Source organism: Canis lupus, chromosome 16 (genome assembly GCF_003254725.2).
Source record: "Canis lupus dingo isolate Sandy chromosome 16, ASM325472v2, whole genome shotgun sequence".
NCBI lineage: Eukaryota > Metazoa > Chordata > Mammalia > Carnivora > Canidae > Canis > Canis lupus.
The window spans coordinates 230725-245613 of NC_064258.1; the positions used below are offsets into that span (position 1 = coordinate 230725).

At 64.5% G+C, this 14889-nt stretch overlaps 1 protein-coding gene across 1 annotated transcript in view; it reads left to right on the forward strand.

Annotated features, from left to right (window-relative positions):
• The window catches only part of PKD1L1 (polycystin 1 like 1, transient receptor potential channel interacting), a 75595-nt gene that overhangs the window by 42665 nt on the left and 18041 nt on the right, over positions 1-14889 (forward strand). The window contains 12 exon segments of the mRNA XM_049095261.1: positions 1477-1684; positions 2603-2709; positions 3354-3576; positions 4307-4569; positions 4799-5481; positions 5718-6596; positions 7620-7662; positions 7919-8278; positions 9200-9284; positions 9671-9823; positions 10705-10823; positions 14046-14156. Coding sequence (XP_048951218.1) covers positions 1477-1684; positions 2603-2709; positions 3354-3576; positions 4307-4569; positions 4799-5481; positions 5718-6596; positions 7620-7662; positions 7919-8278; positions 9200-9284; positions 9671-9823; positions 10705-10823; positions 14046-14156 — 3234 coding nt within the window.

Genomic DNA, 14889 nt, shown 5'->3' on the forward strand with positions numbered 1-14889 from the left:
TGGTGCGCCCAGCCTGGTTTACGCATGTCCGTAGCTCCCTCTTTCTCTTCCAAACAGAAGGGAGCTGTCTTTATTATTTTAAAGTTAATTTATTTTTAAAAATTTTAAAAGACTTTATTTATTTGAGAGAGAGAGCGAGTGAGCACGAGCTGAGCGGGGAGCCCGACATGGGGCTCGGTCCCAGGACCCTGGGATCGTGACCTGAGCTGACGGCAGATGCTTCACCAACTGAGCCCCCCAGGCGCCTGTTTATTTACTGGAGTAATCGCTACACCCCATGCAGGACTCGAACTCACAACCCCAAGATCAGCAGACACACGCTCTTCCAACTTAGGAGCTGGGTGCCCCAAATGTGTCCCGTTTTAGATAATAGATTGCAACTCAAGCTCATTTCTTGGGCTATGGTTTTATACAGAACAAGCATATTTGGATTCTGAAGCATGAGTAAGTAGAGGGTGAGCTTGTGGGGGCAGGAGCCCTTGCTCGCCCCCCACATGGACCACGGATGGGCTTGGCTCAGGGCAGCACTGAGCGCTGTTTGCTGAGTGAATACAGATGGCAGAGGCTGCGTTTCCTGATGAGCGTTGGGTCAGGCTCCTCCCCCTTATGCTGACGTAATGGGGATCCCGCTGGACCATATTATTTAACCAGTCACCAAAGAGTAGATAACTCTGTAGACCAGTGAGTGGATCCCTGATACCACAGGTGTGGGGGCTGCGAGGTCACCAGGCATCCGGTGATGGGACTCGGGACAGCTGTTCAACGGTGTTTTGGGATATGACGAGGGGGGGGGGGGCAAGGAGAGGGGCAGCCCCGGGGACCCCCACGTAAAGGGCAACATCCCAAGTCAGGCAGGGGCAGCACAGCATCGGCCCAGCACCAGCCCTCTCCCGCCCTGCGAAGCCCAGTCAGAGGCCCGTGAGACTCCACGTTAGGGTCCTGCACCAGGGACGCGAAGCGGACCCTGCTCCGTGGGTCTGGAGGGGTCGGTGACCCCCTGGCCAGCTGTGGCCCTGGGAGCAGGAGGCGAGGGCCTGTGTGTGGGGGGCAATCAGCCCGACCGTGGAAGGTGGGAGGGACGGGGCGGGTGGGCAGGGTCTGGCGGGAGGGAGGGGGTGTTCATCACACCCGATGTCCAAGCGCTTTATGGACGTCATACCCCTGAGTCTTCGTGTGGGCAGCGGGACCCATGCTCTGACTGTGTGTCATCAAGAAAGCGCCCAAGCACACAGGGATGCAGAGGCCACACCATGCCCTGCGCCCTCCCCTTCTTGGCCTCCTCCCCAGGCCAGAATCCACTGTCTTCTCCGGTTACAAAACGGACAACAATCTACAAACACTTTGGTGAAGACTCAGGGCCTCTGAGCACGCGTGTGTGGGTGTGCGAGTGCGAGCCGGTGTAGGGGGAGTTGCTTAGTCTTTGCCTGAATGTTTATTTTCATGATTCACTACTTATTCCTCTCCTTTCGTTCACAGACACCCGGAGAACCTGCTCCCCGGTGTTTTGATCGTAGTTTTTACAATTCTTTATGCGCTTCTGGTTACTAAAAGCAGACGGGTAGATTGTCATGAGAGAAAGAAAGCCGGTTACATTTTTCTGCAAGAAGATGCTCCACCCGGCCACCAGCTGTACGCGGTTGTCGTGGACACAGGCTTCCGCTCTCCCACCCGCTGTAGCGCCAAGGTGAGCCGGTCGCCCCGGGAGCCGCACGGTACGGGGTACAAGGCTGCGGATGGCGCGAGGGATGGCCCCAGACGTGCCCAGCGTGGACTGGCCCGACCGGCTGCTCCATTGTCCCCCTCCTCTCCCACTGTCCCACTCTCCCTCGCTCATGCCTGTGTGAGCCCTCTGCACCCGCGGGGCCACCCCAAACACCTGTCCCTCTCCATCTTCTCCGTGGAGAACAGCCCGGACATCCAGCCCGCACGCCCTGCCCCGTGTGAGGCAGGTGGACGGTGCACAGGGCGCATCCCGAGCTGAGCATGACGGGGGAGGTCCCATGGGAGGGGCAGGGACCATTTGCAAAAAGCCCTATTAAACCTCCACCTCACGTGCCCCAAAGCAGCTCCACGAGACTAGAGACTGTTGATTGAAACAAGATCTAGAAACTTCTCAAGGGAAGCTGTACTTTGCGATGGGGGAGGATTTTAAAAACTGGAAATAAGTAAGCAGCTTTCCTGGAGACAAGATTAATGAGCTGCAGGCCTCAGAATCGTGTCTCTGGGCCACAGAAGCTGCCCCGGTGTGCAATGGGCAGCCCCGGGGCTGGGATGCGAGGCTGCAGGGCCCGCGGCCACCCTGGTCCCAGCCACGGCCCCCGTGAGCCCGGGAGGGTGACGCGCCTGCACCCGCCCTCTCCCTCTGAGACCTGCACGTGCCCCCGTGAACCTGAGCGGCCGTCTCTGGCTTTTCTAGATCAAACATGTTGGAATCCGGCTGATGCGGGCAGGCGCTGCTTCCGGGGTCTGTCCCGGGAGAGTGCAGGGCAGTGGCCAGGGGCAGGGCTGTGCTGTGGTCCTCGGCCTTCCAGGAAGGTTCCGGAACAGCATAGTGTGGGGTGTCCAGGACCTCAAAGTCCTACCCTTGTGTCTCTGCTCTGAGGTTTACATCGTCTTATGTGGGGAGCATGGGCTTTCAGGACCCCGGGAGCTCTACTGTCCGGAGCAGCCCCTGTTTGAAAGGAATTCCAGGCACACCTTTGTCCTGAGGTGAGCGAGGCCCGTGAGGATGGGGTGGCCAAGGCAGGAGTCCGGGGGGAGCACCAGTGTGCACGTGGGTTGGTCGTTCCTGTGTGCTGACGCGGAGGGGAGCCCCCTGCGCACGGCAAGGGGGGGTGCCCAGCTCCTCACAGCCCTGACCCCGCTCTCCTGCCTTGGGGAGAGTGGACACGTGTCTGTGCGGAGCCCGAGCAGCTGGACAGGTGGGGCCACTGACCCAAGATCGGCCCCGCTGGGCCCCGAGGTGTGGAGGAGCCACCCTCGGCGCCCTTGCTCCTGGAGAGCTTGTGTCCCAGGTGCATCGGGCGCCAGGGTCCTGTCCCCCAGAGGGGTCTCCTGCAGGCTCATCCACGCCGGGGGCAGGTGCACGAAGGCCCTGAAGCGACGGGGCTCAGGGGGGCCGGCAGGTACAGGAGCTGCATGTGCTCCCGCCCGGCGCAGCCAGGCACCTGCTTTGAGGGGCCCGGGGGCCTGCGGGGTTCCCTGCCCATGCCCCAGGCTCCGGAGGGGCCCCAGAGGTCCCTTGCGAGGCGCACGTGGGCTGACATGCCCGAGGCCCCCCGAGGGTGGGAATCACCATGCTCCAGGCCCCACCGCCCACACCCCGGCCTGACCTGGTGCCACTGTGTCCTCAGCGTCCCCGCTCTGCTGGGCCCGCTGCGGAGGATCTGCCTCTGGCACGACAGCCGTGGGCCCGCCCCGGCCTGGTACGTGAGCCACATCATGGTGAAGGAGCTGGCAGCCGGGCCCGGGCACAGCTGGCTCTTCCCCGCTGAGTGCTGGCTGGCGGCGAGCGGGCGGGACGGCCACACAGCGTGGGAGCTGGGCAGCCTGCGCCGGGGCCTCGGCTTCTGGAAGGTAGGTGGGGGGCTGCTGGCACGACACGAGGCTGGGCCGCATCCCCCTGCGGCGACGCTCTGACCCGCACTGCGGTTAGCGTGACGCGCCCAGCGAGCAGCCCACCGCCGAGGGACGGTCCTTGCCGCCGTCACTGAGCACGGTGCCGACCTTGCCCGTGAGGACATTTCACCGAACTCACAGCCAGTGCATGGCCTGCGGCGCCCAGGGGGCCGCCTGTTAGGATGGGTGCCCTGTGTGTCCCGGGCCCCGGATGACCAGCAAGCAGCAAGGGTGGGACCGGGGGCAGAAGCACGAGGGGCCACAGCAACGCCACGTATGGAACTTGCTCTGCCCATGGCCCCATCCGCCCTGTACGCCAGTGTGCTTTACACGGGTGTAACTGCACGTGCGCATTTTGCACATTCGCTGAGGCCTCTGAAGCCCGGGTGGCCGGCGCGCTCCCGGCCGTGGGGAGCATGCTGGGAACGGGGGGGCCTGTGGGCACATGGACTGTGGACCCTCAGGGGTGGCACAAGAGCCAGCGACGGCTCATCCCGGGGCTCGGAGGCGCCAGCCCACAGCAGGGCCCGGGCGCAGGGCGGGGGGGCCTGGGGGCCCGAGCACCCAGCACGGCCCAGCGTCCCGCCGGTGGGCTAGCAGCATCACCCCGGGATGGCTGCCCCCCGGAGTTCCCGCCGTCGGGGCGACCCCCCGCATCAGCGGACGTCCCTCTCGCGGTCTCTTGCAGCTCTTGTACTGCAAGTTCACAGAGTATCTGGAGGATTTCCACGTGTGGACCTCCGTGTACAGCCGGCCCTCCCCCAGCGGCTTCCTGCCCACGGCACGCCTCACCGTGGCCTTTGCCCTGCTGTGTGCCTACGCGTGTCTCACTGCCCTGGTCACGGCGGCAGGACAGGAGCAGGTGGGGGGCGCCACGTTTTCTGGAAGTGGCTTCCGACTCCCAGACTCACGGTGTGACTCCTGCTCAGCCCAGGGATCCGCGGGCTCACAGTCCTAGGAGGAGGGCCTAAGCGGGGTGGGGGGGCGGGGGGAGGCTGTGATTTGAGCGCCCAGAGGGGATGCACGGCCGCTGGCCTGGGTGCAGGCGGGGTGCTCTCTGGGCGGTGGGCCTCCTCCCCGACCACCGCAGCGCACAGCACGCCCTCCTGAGCCCCCGAGGGGCGCAGCAGCCTGGGCTTCCCAGAGCGTGCTGCTAGGCTGTTTATAAGGCTGCCAGTTAATTCAGATTTTACAAATCCTCCGGCCAGAAGCAGCAAGGAGGAGTTCCGAAGGCCACACTTGCCCAGGGGATGCCCGCCTGCGGTTGGCAATGTGGCCTGACTGCGCCGCATGTGACGCAGACGCTGCTCAGAATCTGCATGGGCGGCTGGTGGCAGGCGGGGGGAGGAGGGGCTAGGGGCTCTGCTCTCCTGCAGAAGCGCAGCACGACTCTTGGGAGGTGGAAATACTCACACTCGCCTCTTATGCTGACCTCATGGCCATTCGCGGGCCTCCCCTTTGCTGGGACCCTGGTGAGGGATCCTCAGATAGGCGTCCGGCAGCGCATCCAGCAGAGAGCTCGGTGCGCTCACCTTAAAGCCCGTGCGATGACACCAACGCACTCTGGTGACCTGAGCACCTCGCTACAGCTGGCGTGGGCCCTCAGCGCCCCCGATGCTGTGTCCGCCGGGTCCCTGTGGACGGGCCTCCTGGGCACCCTGCTGGCTTCTCCCGGGGCACAGCTCTTGTCGCTGCTCTTCAGGCTCAGCCAGGTACGGCAGCCTGTGCACGTGCCCTGCTCCCCGGTCCTCCTGTGTCGTGGGGCGCCCGCCCTGACGGCCGCCTCCCTTGTGCAGGACGCTGGCGGACCTTCCCGCGTGAATGCCTGCCAGTCCCGCTCCCCGCTCGTGGGGGCAGCTCCGGGTGAGTGGATGTGGAGAGCAGCCGGGAAATCAGGCAACGGCAAGGGGAGAGGCTGCGACCCCGCCAAGCCCCAGCCGGGAAGCCACGGGGAAGGGCTCACGGGCCGCGTGTCCTGTGTCTCGGGGAGGCCCAGCTCGGCCCGGCGGGGCCGTGGGGAGGCTGTGTCCTGAAGGAGGCTCTCCCAGAGAACCTGGAGTCCCTGGGTGAACACCGCCATTGGACCCCTTTATCATCAGGCCCCAACCCCCGTGGAGGAACGGCAGAGGCAGGGAAGAGGCGCGAGGTAAGCACAGGCGGCCGGCCTGGTCCTGTCGCCGTCCTGACGGGTCTCTCTGGACATGGCGGGCCAGGCCCGGGCGGGGATGGAGCTCGCGAACCGGGGTCAGGGCCCAGCAGGCCGGACCGCAGGGGAGCCCCGTGGAGGCCGCACCAGAGGGGCCGTGGGCCAGAGTCGGGAGGGCCACGCACCCACCGGCAGAGGCACTTTGGGGGTCGGGCTGGGGGTCGTGGGTCGGCAGGGCCAGGGCCGCGGGGGCTCAGCCCGGTACACGTGCCCACGAGCAGGTCCGGCTGGGCCCGGGGCGCCTCTGAGGCCGGGCGAGCGTCGCGTTGCTGTCCTTCGGGGCCTGCCTGGGCCGGGCGGGGCGCGTGGCTCCCTGTGCTCTGCAGCCCCCGCCTGCCTGCCGAGCGCCCCCTCCCTCCGGGTCGGGCCCCTGGGCCCTGCTCCCCCGCCTGGGGCTGTCAGCCGCATCCGGACCCGCTCTGGCCGCTCCGTCTCTCCCTGTTGGCTGCCGCCACCCCGTACTGCCTGGGGCGCCGACCACCCCGGCAGACGCGGAGGAGCTGGTCCCGGGCTGCCCGTGCCTCGCCCACCCCCACCTTGGCCCCGCGGGCTGAGTCCCCTGGAGACGCCGGCCCAGCTCCGGAGAGAGCCCGCAAGCCCGGCCTCGTCCTCTTCCGTCCCTTGCAGGGCAGCCTTGTCTCCGGGAGCAGCGGGGCCTGCAGGAGGGCGGCCCGGGGTGACGGTGCAGGGTGTCCGCCCCCTGAGCGGGAGGACCTGGGAGCTGACGCCGCCCAGCGCGCTCGGAGGGAGAAGGGGAGCCCCGGGGCTCAAGGTGCAGACGGTGACGTCGGGGCCGGGGGTGGGGTTACATCGGGCCGGGCATGCAGTGACGTCAGGGCCGGGGGTCCAGTGTCGTCGGGGCCGGGGGTGGGGTTACATGGGGCCGCAGGCGCGTGATGTCAGGGCCAGGTGCGGTGACGTCGGGGCCGGGGGTGGGGTTACATCGGGCCCGGGGCGCCTGACGTCTGGGCCGGGGTGTGGTGACGTCGGGCCGGGGGCGCGGTGACGTCGGGGCGGGGGTCCAGTGACGTCGGGCTGGGGTGCAGGGCCGGGCCCTCCTGCACCCGGGGCTCCTGGGAGACGCGGGGCCCCGCAGTGGGAGCTGGAGCCCAGGAGGCCGGACGCTCTGACCACACGCGAAGCTTTGGTTCCCGCGTCCCGGGCGTTCCCGGCCGGCGGGCGCTCACTTACGTGGGTTGGTCGCGTCTTTGGGTCAGGAGGGACTCTCCGCTGCCCTTGGCTCTTCGGCCACCTTGGCTGTGCCGCAGGGTGACCCGCTACAGCTGCGGCAGGGAGCCGGGGGTGGGGAGGGGGCAGCCGGTCAGCGCTGGCACGGGGTGCCTGGGGCGGGGGCGGGTGCAGGTGCCTGCGGGGGGAGCAGCGAGCCCCCAGCTCCAGGTGCCCGAGGTCCTCGGCGCCGGCTTCGGGCGCGGGTGTGAACACGGGTCAGCCGGGGGGCGCAGGCGGCGGAGGCGCCGGGGTCTGCGGCCCGTCCCGGGGAGCGGGGAGGGCGACTGGCACCGACAGCCCAGCAGGCGCACTGGGCGCATGTGGGCGCAAAGGCCAGCAGGCCGTGGAGGTCGGGGGAAAGGACAACCGCTGAGCTCGGCCCCACCGCGCACACAGCAGCCTCCTGCCTGGAGCCTCCCCGCGGGTGCTCCTCGCTCCAGGCCGGCAGGCCTCCTCCTGCCCCTCACGTGCCCCGGGCTGCTCCCCTGAGTGGCGGGGCTCCCGCCGCCTCCTCTTGCAGACACGAGATGTTGGGGGGCCTGTGACCACGTGCTCCGCTCCCCAGAACGTGCCCCCCGGGCCCTGCAAGAGGCGGCTGCCTCCACACGGTCCTGCCTGCTCTGCGTGGCCCTGCTCTCCCCTCCCCTCCCCTGCTCCTCGCTTCCCATCCTCCGCTCCTCTCCTGGTCCACCTCCTCCTCCCCATCTCTTGCTCCCCCCCATCCTCCCCTCCATCCCTTCCCTCCCCCTTCTTCCCCTCCTCCCTCAAGGGCACAATGAAACCTGTAAAGGGGCGCAGACCGTGGCGGCATCCGAGGCGGAAATCCGGGTGTAAGAAGCACCGTGCCCTGAGAACGTGAGGCAGTGGGGCCGCGCTCACGCAGGCTGCCTGCTGCTGGCCACGGCCCACCCACGCCGGGCAGGCACCCCGCTTCACTCTGTCTGGCCAGTTAAGGGTCCGTATCTCTGGAAACCTTTCCGAGCCACTCAGGAACCGTTACATGTCCACGCCCATGGCTCTCCCGTGGACAGGGCACCAGCCGCACGCGTGGCTGGAGGTGATGCCTCTTCCCTGCTCTCCTGCAGCAGCCAGCAGCAGGTTTGGAGGAGTCGCTGCGCTCCGCTGGCCGTGGGCCCTGCTGCCTTGGTCGGGCTCCGCGGCATGGGTCCTCTGCGGGACGGTGTCCGTGGCCTGTGGCCTAGGGACGGCGTTCCTAGGATACAGGTGAGCGTGCACGGCCTTCAGGTAGCCTCAGGTCCTTGGATGGAGAGTCTGGCGCTTAGTAAAAAAACCCCAGCATGTCTGGGGCGCAACGTGAGGGCCCCGATGGCTGCTGCCAGTTCGGTTCCCATGTTTCCCTCCCGCGGCCCTGGGTGGGGAATGTGTCGACAGGCCCCACGGGGCAGCTGGGCCATGGGCTCGCGGATGCAGCCCCTGTCACAAGAGACCGCAGGACCCTCACACCCAAGGAGCCGGGCTTGGGCCAGGCGTGCCGGCACCACGGTTCTGCTTCGGTCCCTCTGCACGGTGGCCTCTCCATCTGGTCCCCAGGCAGCTCGGCGTGCCCTCGGGCCCCGGGAGGGGAGGGCAGCTGTAAAACCGGGACACATCCTGCTCTCCCCGACTCTTTTCTTCAAATGCACGAAGTCATTCACGTGATGACAGGGGACTTAAAAAACAAACAGAAATCCTACTTCTCTGCAACTCGGTTTGCTCAGCTGTGAAATGGGGACATTCACAGGTCACAGGGTTTAGGAGAAGCAGATGAAATCCCGGGCTCGGCGCCTGGCACCTGCTCAGTGCTCCGCAGATGCAAGACCTATCGGCCTCATTACCCTGGAGCCTCCCCCACACCTCCCCCCCCCCCCCCGCCCCTGCCCCCAGTGCCCGCCCCTCTGCTCTCCCGGTCCCTGTGTGGCTCAGCAGCCCCCCCGGGGTGATGTGCCCTCCCGCCCCTCCCCATAGAGCCTCCCGGGGTGACGTGCCCTCCTGCCCCTCCCCATAGAACTCCGTCCGTTGCACAGAGGGACGGACAGCGGACAGGGCGCCCAGCTCCGCGCTGCCCCCCCCCCCCCGCAGCGCCCCCCCCCCACGCCACCCACGCACAGCCAGGCAGCGCTGACAGCTGCTCTCTCCCGCGGACAGGTTCAACCCGACGCAGTGTGTGCGCTGGCTGTACCTGCTGGCCGCCTCTGTGCTGTGCTGTGTGCTGGTCACGCAGCCGCTGCTGGTGAGCAGGGGGGCCGGGGGGGCTCCCACGGAGTGGCTGCATCAGCCGGGGTGGGGGCTGCACGTGATGCATCCTTACATCCCTTCACATGTGACTGAGCATAAGGAGGAGCTTGGGGGGCAGGGCCTGCACCCTGCTGCCTGGGGCCTGCTCGTTGGTCCTTGCACACATCCGCGGACTGGGCGGGGGGGCGGGGAGCGGGGGCCTCTCCAACCCATTTTTCACCCAGGGACACAGGGCCACAGGGAGCGGAGGCTCTGGCCCAGCCTGGCCTGGGGAGTGGCCAGCTGGGGACTCCCAGGCAGACGACACTGGGTCGTGTAAGATCCCGGGGGGGCCGACTGGTCGAGGGAGATGGGATGCACTGTCGGGGTCTCTCCCTCCAGGTGAGCCTCCTGGCCTTGGGCTTTGCCTGGAGGAGGAGACACGACCCGCACTTCTTCACTGAGGCTCTGCATGCGGCCACCAAGGACCTGGGCCCTGAACTGGAAGCGCGTGCGAGGCCCCACCCGCCCCACTGTGCGAGCCAGAAGGAGGAGGTGAGGCCACCGTCCGCGTCGTGTCCGCGTCGCTTTCCAGCTTCACCCAGCCCCTTGGAATTGACTCTTCGGGCTCAGATTTGATTGCTTCTTTGAGTGCATTTAGTTTCTGATGCTCCTTCACATGTGCCTCGCGATGGGGCCGCATGAGACCCACCTCCTCACCTCCATCCCCCCCACCAAGACACCAGAGTATCAAGAACATGAGCTTATTTTAAAATATGGAAGCAAATAAATGAGAAATAGAATTCTGGGCCATGATCTTAGAGAACTTCTAAGTCATTTACATTTCAGTGGACCCACAAGAAACTCACCCCCCCCACCCCCCCACCCACCCCAACCCCCCGCTGTGGGGCATCAGCATTTCCTATTGTGTGTGTAGGCCTTTTCTGGGTCACACCCCTGCTCTGACTTCCTCACACCTTCTGGGTCTTTCCTCCCCTTCCTGCCCCGTGGCTGGTGCAGGGGGTGGGGGCGGGGTCTGCTCCTTGCCCTCCGTGACCTCGCCTCAGGGGACAGGTCTCTCACAGAGGTCGCATCCTCAGGTCAGCAAGCCTGGGACGCCTGTGGCCCTGCGGCACCTTGCACCTTGCGACACCCAGCGTCACCCAGCAGGGTCCTGTCCCTATTGGACTCAGGGTGCTGCATGGGCTGCAAGGGAGGAGCGTCCTGGCCCAGGCTCCGCACCCGTGATTCCCGGGACACGGGCCTCTGACTCCTTAGGCGTGTGGGCCCCTGACCCAGCCTGGTACAGGCTGTCCTGTGCAGGGACACGGGCCGCAGGGCTGTCCCAGGGCAGGGGTTTGTACATGCCCCCACGACCTGGTTCAGGGGAGCAGCCCTGCCCACATCCACGCCGCTCACCGCACTGTTGTCCGCAGGTGTTGGCGGCCCGGCAGCGAGTGCGCCACCTGCGCCGGGCACGGCCACCGTCCGCTGCCCAGCTCAGCGCCGTCAGACAGAAGCTACGGCGACAGACCCAGACGCGGCGGGCGCTGAGGTGGGTGGCAGCCCCTGGGAGCTGGGCACGCACGTGGGGACCCAGGCACAGGGAGGGGACACCAACAGACCAGCAGGGCTGGGTTGGCAGTGACAGCAGATCCGGCAGGAGGCGAAGCCACTCCCTGGCGCTCGGAACATCCCACCGAAGTGAAACGAGAAGAGCAGACCGACGCGGAACCTAGTAAGGTGACAGGTTGCGACCCTAAAATGCGAGACTTGGCGGCTTCGAGTGCGCGGAGAAGGCAGCAGAGGTTCCCTTGCAAGCGGGGGAGGAACGGCAGCACGAACACGCGGGCTCCCCAGGGGCTGTCACCCAGAGCTTGCGCGGGGAGCATGAGCGGCCCCGGGAGGCCCAGGGTCACCTGTGCGGGATGGCAGGATGCCGTGTCCTCTCAAGCTCTGAACTCCATGTGCAAGCTCACACTCGACCCCTCGCCTTTCCGCCCCCTGCTCGCCCTTGGCGGGGTCTGGTTGGTGCTGAGGCCCCTCGGCAGGGGACGAGTGCGAGGGCCGGCCAGGAAGAGCCGGGAGGTGGAGCGAGGGGCCCCGCGTGACCTAGGCTGTGGGCGTCCCCGGGAGGGCGGCTCTGCACGCACGGGGGACTCAGCAGAAGACGAGCCCCGAGGCCGACCCAAACCCACACCCGAACGTCACAGCGCCATGAGCGAGGGAGGCGCCGTCTCGGCTTCTGGGGAAAGCATGGAGTTTTCCACGAGGAATCAGCAGACGGTCATGAGGGGAGTGGGGAAAACCCAACAAGTGCAGGCTTTTGTTACAAAATACTCAGGTTAATTGTGAATGAGAGCCGTTTAGACGTGAAAACCAAACCATACAAGTCCTGGGAGGGAACAAACGCCTTGCGTCACAAAGGAGGCTGCACGTAGTGTAAGGAAACGGCTGCAGGACGGGGAACATATTGTAGCCGACGGTGCTTCGTCTTCGGGTACAAAGAGGCTCAAAAAAAAAAATTGGAAAGAAAAAGACCAACAATGTCTTTAGAATGAAACTGGACTCAGGAAGCCAGTGGACGGCTCATAGAAAAAGTCCATGCGGACGTGATGAGGAATCGCTAATTGAAAGCCCTGGAATCTGGATGTTTGGCCCCGTGCCGGGGCGGGAGCTCACGGAGAAGAGGTGTCATACGTGGAGCGGGTGTGAGCGCCGCTGTTCCTGTGGGGACCTGGGGAGGCCCAGCACGGTCACAGGTGCACCTGTCCCAGGGAGCCAGCCGCAAACCTGCAACAGGCCCCGGGCGCCGGGCCTCCTGTGATAGAGACAGCCTAACACTGGGGCGCCTGGGGCTCTGTGCCATCAGCGCAGGTCTCCGTCTCAGGGTGGTGAGTCCAGCCCCATGCTCGGCCCCACGCGGGTGCAGCTGAGCCTACTGGGCCCCCGGTTACTGGGGCGGGTGAGGTCCGACCTGTCCTGGCTCAGGTCATGACCTCAGGGTCATGGGACCGAGCCCCGCGTCGGGCTCCAAGCTCAGCAGCACGGAGCCAGCTTCACACCCCTTCCCTCTGCCTCTGCCCCCGCCCCCTGCAAATGAATAAATAAAATTTTTTTTTTAATCTGAAAAAAATTGTTTTAAGATTAAAAGCTTTGACCTTACAAGCCCGGTCCCTAAGGACAGAGAAAAAGTCATAAAGCTGTTTCCACTAACTGGTGTTTCCTGTTGGAAGCGTTGGTCATTGACATGGGAGGAAGCCAGTGAGGGTCTTTGCCTGCCATCCTCGTGCCCTCGGTACGGGACGGCGGAGGCGCAGACTCAAGTCCGAGAAAGTCAGAACCTGTAGTCCTGAGTGGGAATCAGAAGGATCGGTATGAAATCATGTTGGGTTTTTAAAAGTATTTTATTTTAAGAGAGAGAGAGAGTGTAAGCGGGGGATGGGGAAGGGTGAAGGGAGAGGGAGAAGCAGGCCCCCCCGCCCCCCGAGCAGGGAGCCTGACGCAGAACTTGATCCCAGGACCCTGAGATCCTGACCTGAGCCAGAGGCAGACACTGAACCATCTGAGCCCCCCAGGTGCCCCTGTTGTTTTGTTTTTAAGGGAAACCCATTATTTTCCTCCATCTATCCCCCAAGAAGAGGCCTAGAAAGAAACCCGGGGCCAGTTGGCTACCTGTGGCACCTAGATTCTGGTCCACAAATATCATTTTCCACCAAAAAGAAACGGGCGCCGTTGGGCCTCTCAACTTCAGGTCTGTGGCAGGAAACGGACAAAGGGAGCCTAGGACACATCGTGAGCGAGGGAATAATGACCAGCTACACGGAGGCCCCTTTGGAGAGGCTCGCGGTCCAAACACTGACGATGCGACCTGAAATCAGGGGACCGTGGTGACCGCGAGTTGGAGCTCATCTGACGTCCCCAAAGCCCTGAGTTTGCAGCGACACCGGCAATGTGGTCAGCGGGTGTCAGCAGACACGTGGGAACCGACTCTTACAAAGCTGGCGGCGAAGAACCGAGCCCCGTGAAATCACGTACTGAGAGGGAACGTTTCTCCTTACGGACGTGTTTAGTTACTGGAGGAAGACAACTGATGGAATTAGGCCCGGGCCATTTTTGCAGCCTTTGATGAACTAACGAGTGCAAGCCTTGATCCTAGACAAAGGCCAACGTAAAGAGAGAGAGAGGAAGAAGCGGATATTATGCCTCGGGCACACCCGACCCCAAGCGGCGTGGTCTTGCCTGCATGAGGGACGCCCGGGGGGCTCAGCGGTGGAGCATCTGCCTTTGGGGTCCCGGGATCGAGTCCCGCGTCGGGCTCCCCGCACGGAGCCTGCTTCTCCCTCTGCCTGCATCTCTCATGAATAAATTTAAAAAATCTTTTTTTTTTAAGATTTTATTTTTTAAATTTTTATTTATTTATGATAGTCACAGAGAGAGAGAGAGAGAGGCAGAGACACAGGCAGAGGGAGAAGCAGGCTCCAGGCACCGGGAGCCCCACGTGGGATTCGATCCCGGGTCTTCAGGATCGCGCCCTGGGCCAAAGGCAGGCGCCAAACCGCTGCACCACCCAGGGATCCCAAATTTAAAAAATCTTAAAAAATAAATAAATAAAAATGGTGCTAGGGAACCTGGGCATTGATGCGCAGAAAAAAAAAAAATGATCCTTTTACAAAAACTCGTGCGGGGATTTCGAAGGCGTTGAAAGGCCGGGTCTGAAACAGGTCCTGCTGTTTTGTCTGGCCGCACAGCTGATTTTAAAATTCGTTTCTCTCAGAGACATGTGCATGTTCACCCTCCTGCTGCTTCTGCATTTGCTTATCCTCTGCCGGACGGGCTCCCGGGATGCGCATTCCCTGCATCACGCCATCCGGACCGAGTTTACAAGGTAGGACGCTTGGCAGCTGCTCAGGCCAGGGCTACTGCACTGGGAGAGGCCTGTGCGTGGCCGGCGGCGCAGACAGGTCCAGGGCGGGGGCCGCTTGGCCTGGAACAAACACCCCCCCGCCTCCGTCCTCAGGGAGACTCGGGCGTAGAGCCACGGGGACCCACTGCTGTTTGCTGTGGGGACGTTAGGGGCGCAGCATCCTTGGCTCTACCACGGGTCCTTCCCAAGAGGCCGCGTGGGAGGGAGCGTGCCAGGAGGTGACACGGGTCCTGCTCTCTAAAGATTTGCCTTCTCGTCCTCCCTTTGGCTGCGGCTTGGCACTCCTGACGTGTGCGTGCAGCGCAGCCCGGGGCACGCGGCCCCAGCCTATCATCCCAGCGAGCAAAAATGATCCGTTTTACGAGTCTGAAATGGCTTCAGTGCTCCCGAAAGCAGCCCCCGGTTGGGAGGTGAAACGGGTATCTGACGGGAGCAACGGAAATGAGCTGGAGAGAAAGCGGCCGGCACCCACGGACTCCCAGCGCACGCGGCCCCCGCTTGGCCTGCGCCCCCTCGCCCGACGCTCGTGCTGTCTTGGCCGCGGGGTCGGCGGCTGTTCCGGGTGCTTGGCCGGGGAGAGGCAGGGCGATGCTGTGCCCGTAGGCGGTGGTGGACGAGCCGTGTCCCTGCTGAGGGTCCCGGCCCCCGCCCTCTGCTCCTGTCCCCGTGCCCGCCCTGCACTGGCCACCCCCGT